At 50.1% G+C, this 11,191-nt stretch overlaps 2 protein-coding genes across 3 annotated transcripts in view; both read right to left on the bottom strand.

Moving 5' to 3' along the window:
* COX6B1 (cytochrome c oxidase subunit 6B1) overlaps positions 1 to 5,252 on the bottom strand; it is an 8,271-nt gene extending 3,019 nt beyond the window's left edge. Inside the window, exons 1-3 of one of the 2 annotated variants that reach the window (XM_019624943.1) lie at positions 5,139 to 5,252; positions 3,384 to 3,500; positions 2,169 to 2,269 (exon numbers count right to left, since the gene is read on the bottom strand). In XM_019624943.1, coding sequence (XP_019480488.1) covers positions 2,169 to 2,269; positions 3,384 to 3,489 — 207 coding nt within the window. In that variant the 5' untranslated portion in view covers positions 3,490 to 3,500; positions 5,139 to 5,252. Of the gene's footprint in view, positions 1 to 2,168; positions 2,270 to 3,383; positions 3,501 to 5,059 lie in introns of both variants that reach the window. The other variant, XM_019624942.1, reaches the window with a different exon arrangement.
* Positions 5,253 to 8,259: 3,007 nt separating this feature from the next.
* On the bottom strand, positions 8,260 to 11,140 carry ETV2 (ETS variant transcription factor 2). The gene is made up of 5 exons (XM_019624936.1): positions 10,986 to 11,140; positions 10,647 to 10,736; positions 10,445 to 10,522; positions 8,711 to 8,823; positions 8,260 to 8,479 (listed from the first exon to the last, which is right to left on the bottom strand). The coding sequence occupies exons 2-5, from the start codon at positions 10,714 to 10,716 to the stop codon at positions 8,279 to 8,281; spliced, it is 462 nt and encodes a 153-aa protein (XP_019480481.1). The 5' UTR covers positions 10,717 to 10,736; positions 10,986 to 11,140; the 3' UTR covers positions 8,260 to 8,278.
* Positions 11,141 to 11,191: the final 51 nt, after the last annotated feature.

Here is an 11,191-nt window from a genome sequence, read left to right as displayed (position 1 = left end):
ACTTTTCTGCCCCTTCTATTTTTTTAAGTTTCTGTGAAGTGATTATATTGCTTATAAAAAACAAAACAACAATAAGAAAACACTTAGGTTTACTTCAGTAAGTTTTTGAAATAAAAAGCCACGACTACTGGGTTTAGAGGGGCATGTGCAGAGTGCATTTATATCCAACTGTAACAGGGCAGACACAGCAGGCACCTGAGGAAAGAAACCACAAAATCTGATGCTCCCCAGGTAAGGGCAGGCCCAAGTCCTACAGACTGGGTGGGGCAGCACCGGGACTAGACGCATGACCCTAGCACCCTGTCCAGCATGCACCCAATGAAGCTGGAGGGAGGATGTTAGGAGATCAAAACATTATGTTACCCAAGATCAACCAGGGACAAGGAGAAATCCTGTGAGCACACAGGGTACTCAGACACTTGAGACAGCACGGCCAGAGAGGTAAGAGGAAAACCAAGTGAGCTGAGGAAGAGTGTCATTAAGGCAACGTGTTCTCAAGAAATGAGCCCCAGGGGCCGGCCGAGTGGCGTGTTGGTTAAGAGCTGGCTTGGGACGCCAGCTCTGAGCAGCAGGGCCCTGGTTCGGATCCCACATGGGGGCCAGTGACACTGTCCTCTACAGCTAAGATGGTGAACAGCTCGACCTGGAGCTGGGCTGCCCTGAGTCGCCGGCGACCGCGTAGGCTGCAGCCCCTGCTGCAGTGGGCTGCCATAAGCTACCATGAGTGGCCGGCAGCCAGCGTGAGTGGCCGGCAGCCAGTGTGAGCTGCCAAGAGCCAAGAGTCGCGGTGAGCTGCCGTACAGAGGCCAGCGACCGATCTGCCTCACTCAGGAAGAGCGCAACGATAATACCAACATGGGCCAGTGAAGCGACGTCCTCCACAACTAGACTGAAGAACCAAAGAACAGCAACTTGTCTGTTCCCCTTCCCCCGATTCCCCAGCGCTGTTCCCCTCCCTCAATTCCCCAATAAAATCTTAAAAAAAAAAAAGAAAGAAATGAGCCCCAAAGATGCACATCAAGGATGCTTAAAACACTGAAAAATTAGAACATAATCTGCACCAAAAGGGGACCAGTTAAATAAAAGCATTTGTAAGTTATTAAAGTGAGTAAGGTAGACCTATGTGCATTGTCATTTAAAAAAAAAAAAAAAGGCTCTAACACACACTGATAAGCCAAGCAAGTCATAGAACAGAATATACAGTATGAACCATCCATATACAGAAAGGACCACAGGCTTATGTAGGATAAATTTATATACGGAGAAAAAGACTGTTAACAGTCGTTACCTCAGGGGCAGGGAAGGGTCGGGGAACTGGGAAACAGAAGTGGGTTTCTACTTTTTATTTTACTGTGCTGCTCACATTTGTCGTTTTTTAAATGAGCACTATTTCTTTTGTAATAGTATATTTTGACTGTAAGACACGTTATTTCACTTTAACATCTCTGAAATTAGCATGCTTGTTACATTCATTTCCAGCATGAAAAAAAAAGATGAACATCTCTCGATGTTTCTTGCAGTCAGTGGGGTCTTTGATTTGATGAAACAGAATAATGTTAAACATAAATTCTTTATTAAAAAAAGGGGGTATGGCAGAGAGTATTAAATAGTGACAAAAGGTCTGGTCAGATCAGGGCTAAAGGACTGCCTTATTGCATTTGTATTTTTTAGAGATGCATACTGAAGTAGGTTAGAGGTGAAATGACACGTCTGGGATTTGCTTCAGAATACTTCAGCAAAGGAAAGAAGAAAAAGAAACAAGGTAGATGAAGGAAATGTGGAAAAATCTTGACACTACTCAACTTGGATAATAGGTATTATTTGGGGGTCACTTTATTCTCTCTACTTTTATGTATATTTCAAAGCGTTCATGAAGGACAGGATTGCAAAGATGGTGAGCTCCCCAGGGACAGGGTCCCAGCACTGATGAGTGAGATGGATCTAGCAAGAAGACACCCTGGTCGCCTTGGCTGAGAGACCTGAATAGTTGAGAGTATCAGTGAAAGAAAGGAAAGCAATTCTAAGAAGAAAAGGCCAAGTCCCATGGACAATGTGATGTCCTGTCCTCCCTCTGCCTCTCTCACAGATGAGCTCCCACCAAGTCACCACAGTCCCTTTTCCTGGGACCCCACCCCAACATCCCAAGGGCCCTAGTAGGAGTCACATACCCAGGATATGGGGCAGAGGGACTTGTACACACGCCGGTACCATTGGCACACGGAGACATCACCCCCTTTAGCAGTCATTGCCTTCTCACAGCGGTGGAAATCTGTGAAAAAGGGGATTGAGGGTCAGCCTAGACAAAGGGCTGGAACACATTTTTGAACAGAATTCACAGAAATACTTTTTACCTCACAACCAGTTCTACACAGGCACACACGTTTCACAAGGAATGCACACCCTTACAAGTGTACTAAAAAGGGCTACATAAGCCTCACTACATTGACTCTGCAATCCCTAGAGAACTGCTCAACTTGAAAACTCTGGGGTCAGGACTGATTGGGCAACATGAGGGGCGTTATGGAAATACAGAACGAGGGCAAGGGAAGGGGAAGATGGTCTTAATGCTAAGATGCTGGAGTCTGAGAGAGGGAGACAAGATGGGAATAATCTGGTTTTTAAAAGTAGGCTGTTAATTAAAAAAAAAAATTATTCCTAGTATTCCACCCCTGGGTACATTCCCTAGAGACAAAAGCATTCACATGGACATTAAATTACATCTATAAAAACATTTATAGCAGCATCAGTTGTAAGAGCCCCAAACTGGAAATTACTCAAATGCCACGAATAAACTGTGAAAAACTGTACAGCAACGAAAATGAGCAAACTCATTTTCACAGCACAGATGAATCTTCAAAACTGTTGAATTAAGAAATCCAAACAGAATTCAAAGAGAATCACACAGTATTTATAAAGTTCACAAAGAGGTAAACATAAAAGCGGTAAGAAAGCCAAAATGTGATTGCCTTAAGTCGGTGGGGTGACATCTCTAGTGGAGAGAGTAGGGTGTTGTGCTCAAGAAAGGGCATGCAGCAGGCAGGGGAGTTCAAAGTCCTGGCAACATCCACTTTTCTATCCAGGTTACGGTTACACAGGGGTTCATTATGGAATTATTCATTTCACTGTACATTGTTTTTTGTACTTCCTGTATGTATGTTAACAAACACACACATCTTTTAAAAATAAGTCATTGTAGGAACCAAACTTGATGGCACTGGCCCAGACCTTGAACATAGCTGGTAAGGGGCATGGGCCCTGTTAGATGTCCAAAATGAAAGAGAAAAGGCCTGGGACGCATGGGTCCCGATGAGGCAAGAGGTAAGCAACTTTAGGTGTGGGACCAGGGGAAGGTCAGCATTTCCCCTCCACCATGCCCTGCTTACCCAGGTAGTTCTGCCAACAGTTCCTGGTCTGGTTCTGATTGGGGAAGCGGCTATCAAAAGGAGCGGTCTGATAATTCTTGATCTTGATCTTGATGTCTTCTGCCATGTTGCTGACTCCTGAAGGCAAAGAGTGGGTGTTGAAAAAGGTTCTAGGGGACCTGAACCTGGGCATTTAGGCCCACCCAAGCCCAGTGGGGGCCCAGACACAGAAGATGGGCTGGATATGAATAAGCCGCCACACCCTCCCTCTCAAAACACACACACACACACACACACACACGCTCGCACGCACAGAGGTAAAGAGCAAGGCAAATCATACATCTAAATGTGGAAGTCACAGAAGGGTTTGTTTGGAGGGAGGGTCAGTCACAAAATAACACTAGCTAACACTTATTTAGTGCTTACTACAGGCCAGGTGCTGTTCTATTCACTTTACTCCTACAGCCACTCTAAAAGGTAGAAACTATTTCTATCATAGTTCTACAGACAAGGGACAGGGTGTCTAAATGACTTCTCAAGGTCATACAACCTACAAGTGGTGGAGCTGCACTCAATCATTGACATAACCTACAATGCACAGGTTCTTAATGTTTTTGGTGCCATTAACTCTTCAGAGGACTAATGACCCCTTTCTCAGAATATTTTTAAGTGCATTAAAAAATTGCACACGCTCACAAAGAATACCAGTTATATGTACCTAAGGATTCACTAATTACCACAATTTTAAAGTAATCATGAGTGACAATATTTTGTGACACCTACAACCATAATGTGATTGATATAAGATGACCTGTGATTTTGATAGCTGACAAAATCAACAGATACCGCTAATACTGAGGTTGTTGCCTCCATACCTAACTGAAGGAAATGCTAAATTTCAATTAGATATTAGTAAAAATAGAGTTGTAATCCCCTCCCCCCATTGGAGTACTAGCACTCCTTGAATTCTATTGATTCTGTGGACGTAGGGTTAAAAACCTCTGTTATAAAGTCTCTTAAGTGTCTTAGGTGACACTGAGTTTTCATCATGGAATCAGGGAGAAACTGTCTCTATTCCAGAAGTCTGGGGTTACATAGAGGCGCACAAACCAGTGTTAAATTCAAGTGATCCAAGGTAATGGTGGGGCTCTTAAGCACCACAGTAGTTTTGGGGGTGGGGGGGCGGAAGAATGTGGGGAGCGGGGGTGTAGAACACCGGCTGCTGAGACAGAGACGCAATCGGAACAGTAGTTTGGGGCGAGACCTCGACCCACTATCTAGAAGTGAGGGTGGATCGGTGATGTCATTGCGGTCCCCGACCAACTCCAAGGGGAAGAGGAGGGGCCAAACACCAGGGAGCTAGGCTGCAGCCCAGGTAAGCCGCTGGGGCCAAGCCTGTGGCCGGGTGATTAAGAGCGCTGCAGCCAACAGCTTGATTTGCAAACAACTGAGTGCAAATCCTGGTCATTCGCTAAGTGTCTTAATATCTCTGAGCCACAGTTGCCTCACTGTCAAAAAGGACAATCACAGTCCCTACCTCATAGGGCTGGAGGGAGGACTAAATTAATTAATATAAGTCACTTGGAACGTTACCTGGCATTAAGGAAGAACTAAATAATCGTTAGCTATGACAGCATGCTAACACAACAGGACCCCAGGGCCCCGGGAGGCCGAACACCTCCGGCCGGAAACCTCACCTCGTTCTCGGGGAAGCTAGCGTCCGGTTCCTCTGTCCCCCACGATGGAGTCCCAGATTCCCGAACCCTCGACACTCACCCAAACAAGCCGCTGAAGCTGCTCCCAGCTCAATGTGACCCTCAGCAAAGACGCTTTCGTCTCACCGGAAGCGGAATTAAGACGGGCCGGAAGCCGGGCGAGTCGGGCTATGGAGGAGTCTTCCACACGGCTAGAGCGCCCATGGGGAGGCGGGCCCTGAAGCCATTTAAGGCCTCGCCCATCCATGCTATCTCCAGTCTCCTATTGGGCTGAATGCCTGTTCATCACCACTCCAGGCCCAACCATGAGCTTGCGTAGCACTTGCAAAGGCTCCGAGCTGGGGCTTGGAACGCCGCCTAGTTACAGGTTCTCATTATTTCGCTGGCTTTACCTGAAGGGAGTTGTGGATGCTGGGGCTGGCTGGAGAGTGGGCCTGGGGAAAATACCCAAGCGGAAGTATTCTTATTCGTGCAAGAATTATTTATTGAACACTTAACCAGTGCCAGGTACTTCTGTAAGTTTTGGGGATGCATCGTTGAACAAAAGGCAAAAATCCGTACCCTCATGATTCTTATGGGGTTAATTGTTAGGGTATTGAAAAGGAACAAGTGTTTCTCCCAGCGTCATTTGTCACGTTAAGGGGAATGCCCAGACTCCACCTCCAAACCTCAGATGGTATAAATGAACAGATTTGGGTGACGGAGGGCTCAAGAACCAGTCCTGCATTAGAGAGAGGAAGGGTTAGGAGTTAAAACTTGGTTCTGTGAAGGGAAGGGCCTAGCAGAAATGGTCCATCTCAGATAATGGCAACTCTATTCTTCTGGACAGAGATGTCCTTCACACCTATCTTTCTCTCACACCCCATAGCTGATCTATCAGGAAATGTTGGCTCTGCCTTTAAAAATAATACCCAGAATATTCTGCCACATCTGGTTCAAGCCACCAGCACCTCCAGGCTGGACAATTACCGTAGTCCACTGCCCTTCACAATTGATCCACTCAGCCAGAGGGACCCAGTTAACACCTCAGATCACTTCCCTTCCTCAACCTAGAACCCCCATCTCGTGACTGGTCTGACTCTTTTGGTCTAAAGGGAAAGTCCTTACAAATGACCTACAGAGTTGGGCCCCCTTTATACCCTCATCTCTGTAAAAACTGACAAAGGAAACTTTATTCAAGAGGTTTGGAGTTGGGAAGAGAGAGCTCTCAATGCATGTACCATTCACTGCAGCCTACATAACCAACCAGCAGGAAAAATGAAGATAATAATTTTAATAAGGTCTGTTTGTGTAAAATTCTCAGGGTCTCAGCTCTTTGTCCGTGATGATAAGAATGTTTCTTTTCTTCTGGTTCAAGGGAGGTCATTTTTCACATGGGAATTTCATCCGCTTTAAAAAAAAAAAAAAAGATCCCTCTAAGAAAAGCTTACCTTTCCTTTGTCTCTTTGGACATGCTTGTAGATTGCTACAGTTTGCCTGTCCCAAATTGCAATTCCTTTGCTATTCCCAAATAAACTAATCTTTTGAGCTTGCCTCAGTTTACCTCTGTTTAAGGCAAAACCTCTACCCGTCTCCTTACTCCCACTGCTCCATCCTGGGAGCTGGCCTCCTCAAAGGTCCTTAAACATGAAGGCTGGCTTCCCCCTAAGGGCCTTTGCACTTGCTGTCCCCTTGGCCTGAAATGCTCTTCCCACAGCGCCTTCCCTCCCTCACCTCCTTCAGTTTTTCCTTAAATGTCACCTTCTTGGTGAGTCCTTCTCAGACAAGATATTTAAAGTTGCCATCTTGTCAGTCTGTATCTCCCTTCCCTACTTTATTTCTCCATAGCATTATCTTCTCACATAATATGTCCTTTTTTTGGTTGTGTTTTCACCTCCCTCGATTTACTAGAAGATTGTAAAGGAGCAATTTTTGTCTTACCATTGTATCTCCAGCACCTAAAATAGTGCCTAGCAAGGAGGTGTTCTAGAAATATTTGTTGGAGTGGATTTCTTGTGTGAAGAAAGCACCTTCTGGGGACTGGAAGAAGGAGCTGTGAAAGAGACCTGCTTTCATCCCCTCCTCTTGGTCTGGCCTCCAAAGCTTTAAAGATACTATGTTGGGTGCAATGTCCAGGCCTCATTGGGTCAGGGATCTCTTACACATTCTGTTAATCAACATTGTAATTATTTGTGGAACTACCTTTTTATATGCCTGCATTTACCCCCTTAAATGATATCTTCCTAAAGCCCAAATCCCTTCCCTGCTTAACCCTTCCATGGCTCCCCTGTGCCCTCAGGACAAAACCCAGCCTGCTTACCGTGGCCCCACAGATCCTTTCTGAACTGACTCATGATCCACTCTCTAACACAGTGATATTTCACAGTGATACTGTGAGATCTTCTATCTCCAGGCCTTTCTCATGCTGTTTCTTCCTCCTGGAACATTCTTTGTCTACCTGACCTCAAGGCAGCTGTTTTTTCCTCCAGGAAGCCTTCCCTGACACCCCTGCCCCAGACTAGGTCAGGTCCCTCCTTTTGGGTCCCCTCAGTCCCCTGGAGTTTCCCCATCCCAGCCCTGACTGTTGTGGGCTATCCCAGTCTGGTGATGGGTCTACCCCCGCCCCCCACAGACTGTGAGCTCCCTAAGAGCAGTGTCCAGAGTTGTCTTGGTCACTGCTAATCCCCAGCATCGTCTACAGGAGAACCACTCAGCAGGCTCTCTTTAGGGGCTCAGTGGTTCCCAGAATGGGGTAAGCTATCCTTGGTGTCTAGGTCTGAGTTCTATGTCCTCCATCTTGGAGTGTGAAAACAGTTGGTGGTTTTGGGGGGCAAGCACTGGGTCTAATTCCTTGATAGTCCCTAGCACTGTGAGGGGACACAGTAAGCCCTTTTGGAGCCTCAGTCCTCTTTTTCAAGGGGGCCAGAGTAGATGAACTTGCAAGTTAGTAACTGGGTCAGATTTCCTTACAAGCCCCAGCACAGGGCAGGCACACAGTAGGTCCTATGAGGACTGAGTTTAAGTCCTTTGCATGTCCCATTATACAGTGAACACACAGTAGGTTCCCTAAGGGTCTGGGTCTGTTTTGGTCATGGTGTATCTTGGGATCACACAGGCGGAGTGGTGGTGGTGCGCACACACACAGGCTCCCCCAGCGGCGGGTCTAGTCAGTATCAGTGGGAAAGATGCAGACGGCACTCGGATGAGCTTTCACGGGTATTTTTATTGGGTCGCTGTTCCCTGTCCTCCCACCTCTCGGTCAGCATAAGCTAGGTCAGGCACACAGTCTCCGAAGCGGTACGTGTACTTGCGCCCACCGCTCTTGCGCACGATGTCTCGGCGATAGTAGTAGCGCAGGCCTCGGCTCAACTTCTCGTAATTCATGCCAGGTTTCCTCTTGCGCTCTCCCCACAGCCGCGCCACCTAGGGCGGAGGCCCAGTTTAGTCTAAGAGGAGGGAGGGGGTGGGCTTGGCAAGGGATGCGCCGGGGGCAGAGTTCGGGTACAGTCCCATCACGGTTTAGGCCGGGCTGAGCCGGGTGGAATTGAGGGCGAGGTTGGGGCGGGGTCAAGGACTAGGCAAAATGAATGGCGGGGCTAGGCTGAACAAGAGGAGACTGGGGCAGAACTTGGTGGGTCTAGGAAGTTGTCCCACCTCTTTGGGGTCGCACAGCTGGAACTCGCGGCTATTGCCCGTCCAGCGGATGAAGCTGTTATGCGCCCCGTCTTGGAGTAGCTCCAGGAGGAACTGCCACAGCTGAATGGGACCTACAGGGTGGAGATAGGTAAACACTCAGGTTTCCTGGCCCCAGTCCAGTCGCTTCGATGACCCAGGAGTCCGAGCTCCCGCACCTTGAAGATCCAAGGGTCCCGGTCTTCCCAACTTGGGACCTAGGAGCCCAGATCCCCTCCTCCTCGGGGACCAGCGAGTCCGGATCCTTCCATATAAGGGACCCAAGAATCGGCCTCGGGGACCCAGGCATCCGGGGCCCCCATCTCAGAGATGTAGGAGTTCAGCTGCCCCACCTCGGAGACCCAGGCATCCAGACCCTCATGTCTCTCGCATAATCCAGGAGCCTAGGTCCTCGTCCCTTGCTCCCTAGAAGACGACGAGTGTCTTAATCCTCCCCTACTTTAGGATTTAGGAGTGAGGGCCACCGCCCCCTCTTCTCCCAAGCTCTTAGGTATCCAAGCCCCGCCCCCTCATTGCCAGTTTCCGGGGTTCTACTCCCTATGGAGCCTAAGCCTTGCCTCCCGAGACTCCGGCTTCATTCCCTCCCGACGAAGTCTCACAGACTTCTCACCTCGGTGGTTAGTTCTGGAGCCACGAGCCAAAATTGCGCTGTCTGACTGCTGCCTCAGTTCGGAGGAAGTGGTGAGATCCGAACTCCGGTACTCCTTCGAAGAGGTGGTGCAATCCGTATGCAGCCCGGAGTCCCAGGAGGTGGGATAGTCCGAGCCCGCAGGCCCACCCCAAGAAGTTGTATAGTCAGCGCGCTGCTCCCCGCCGAGGCCCTTGCCCCAGTAGGTGGCGCCGTCGGGGCCAACAGAACAGTCCCAGTTCGTGGAGCTGGTCGCGGCGGGCGCGCGCGACCACGAGCTGGCCCCTTCCGCGGAGGTCGTGTAGCTCTGGCCCGCTACTCCTTCAGACCCAGCGAAGGGGGCGGAGCACAGGGCCGGCGAGACGCGGCTCCAAGAGTCCCAGCCAGGACACGCCAGGTGGGTCCTGTCTCCCGACCACGGAAGAGCCTGAGGGGCGTGCTCTGTGAGGAGGAACAGACCCCAAGTGAGGGGATCCCAGGTGTCCCACTTCCCAGCCCCCTCGGAGGTTCTAGGAATCGAAGAAGCTCTCGGCCCCTGGCACCTGAGGCCCCGGGCTCTCGGATCTAGGACAGGCCAACTAGAAGACAGGCGTCCCCTGTCCTATCTTCGTTCTTCCTCCAAGATCGGGAAGGCTAAATTTCAACCACGGTGGGGGACCCCACACCCTTCTTCCCCCCGCCTCAACGCAGACACTCACCAGCACCCCATAATGCTTCTGGGTGCAGTGACGCGGAGCCCCAGTCCTGCTGTGGGAGCCCTGCGAGGCATAAGGAACTTGAGCTGAATTTCCGGAAGGATGTGAGCAATGACTAGAGACCCTCCTCAACCACTCACCCAGTAGTCTTCATTTGTCAGGGACTGACAGTCATTATTACCCCCAGCCCCGACTCACTCAGACTTAGGGCTGAGGATCCGGGCCCCCTCCTCTCTCAACCTCAGGAATTCAAGCCCGCAGCCCTCTCCCCATTCAACCCCCAGGACTCTTAGCAAGATCCCTTCCTCTCTCAGACCTAAGAGCCCAGCCTCTCACCTTCCCCAGCACTGAGGGGTCCCAGCCCACAAACACCTTTCCAGCATGTCTCCTCTGTCAGCGTGTCCCCTTGGTGCTCCAGTTCAGGGAAATAGAAGCCGAACTCAGCTCCTTCTGCAGACAGTCAGGAGGTTAAGGCTAGTCAGGGTTAGCCGAGGCCCTCCCGCACCTGGGTAACCCCTGCCCTCCACATACATACATTGTTTCAGATGCCTTCCACCCCCCACCAGCATCCTACCCAGCCCTGACAGCCTGTTCCCTGGGGGCACTTCCTGTGGTGATGCTTCATCCCAGCTCCACAAGTCCATGGATGCTTGTTGTGAATGTTCTGGGGGGCCGGGGGGGGGGAGGCAAAGGCACAGGGTGAGCTGGTGGCACTTAGGGACCATGCAGTCTGGGTCTCCATCCCTTGCTTCTCTCAGAACCAGGAGTGCAGGCCTCTGTTCCCTTCTTCCCCAGAACCCTGGAATCTTGGTTTCCAGTGCCCTTTTCTCAAACCAGGAATGAGGGACCTCAGCTGTCTCCTTCCTGAGACCCAAGAGTCCAGACCTCCAGTCCCCCCCCGTTCATAGCTCACCTTTGGCGGGTCCCTCTGCCTCCAGCTGGGGGTCTCAGCCCCATTTCATACCATGTACCCCCCTCCCCTGGGGGCCTGTGCAGGGGGGAATTTTCCAAGACGTCAGAGCTGGGGGTCGAAGCTGGGGTCGAGTTGCAGGGGGCCGGGGCGGGGCCAAGCCACACTCCCCCCTCTCAGGGATGACCGACCGACCGCCTCCCAGTAGC

This window comes from Hipposideros armiger, unplaced genomic scaffold, assembly GCF_001890085.2.
Source record: "Hipposideros armiger isolate ML-2016 unplaced genomic scaffold, ASM189008v1 scaffold_609, whole genome shotgun sequence".
NCBI classification, from domain to species: Eukaryota; Metazoa; Chordata; class Mammalia; order Chiroptera; family Hipposideridae; genus Hipposideros; species Hipposideros armiger.
Note: the sequence above shows the minus strand (reverse complement) of the source record. Positions and strands in the feature narration are given on the sequence as shown.

Excerpts from the sequence above, each read along its gene's own strand:
- ETV2 (XM_019624936.1), bottom strand. The coding sequence starts at position 10,716 with ATGGACTTGTGGAGCTGGGATGAAGCATCACCACAGGAAGTGCCCCCA. Across the intron at positions 10,523-10,646 it reads GAACAGGCTGTCAGGGCTGG|AAGGAGCTGAGTTCGGCTTC; the intron begins GTAGGATGCTGG and ends GACTGTCTGCAG. Across the intron at positions 8,824-10,444 it reads AGAGGAGACATGCTGGAAAG|GTCCCATTCAGCTGTGGCAG; the intron begins GTGTTTGTGGGC and ends TCCACCCTGTAG.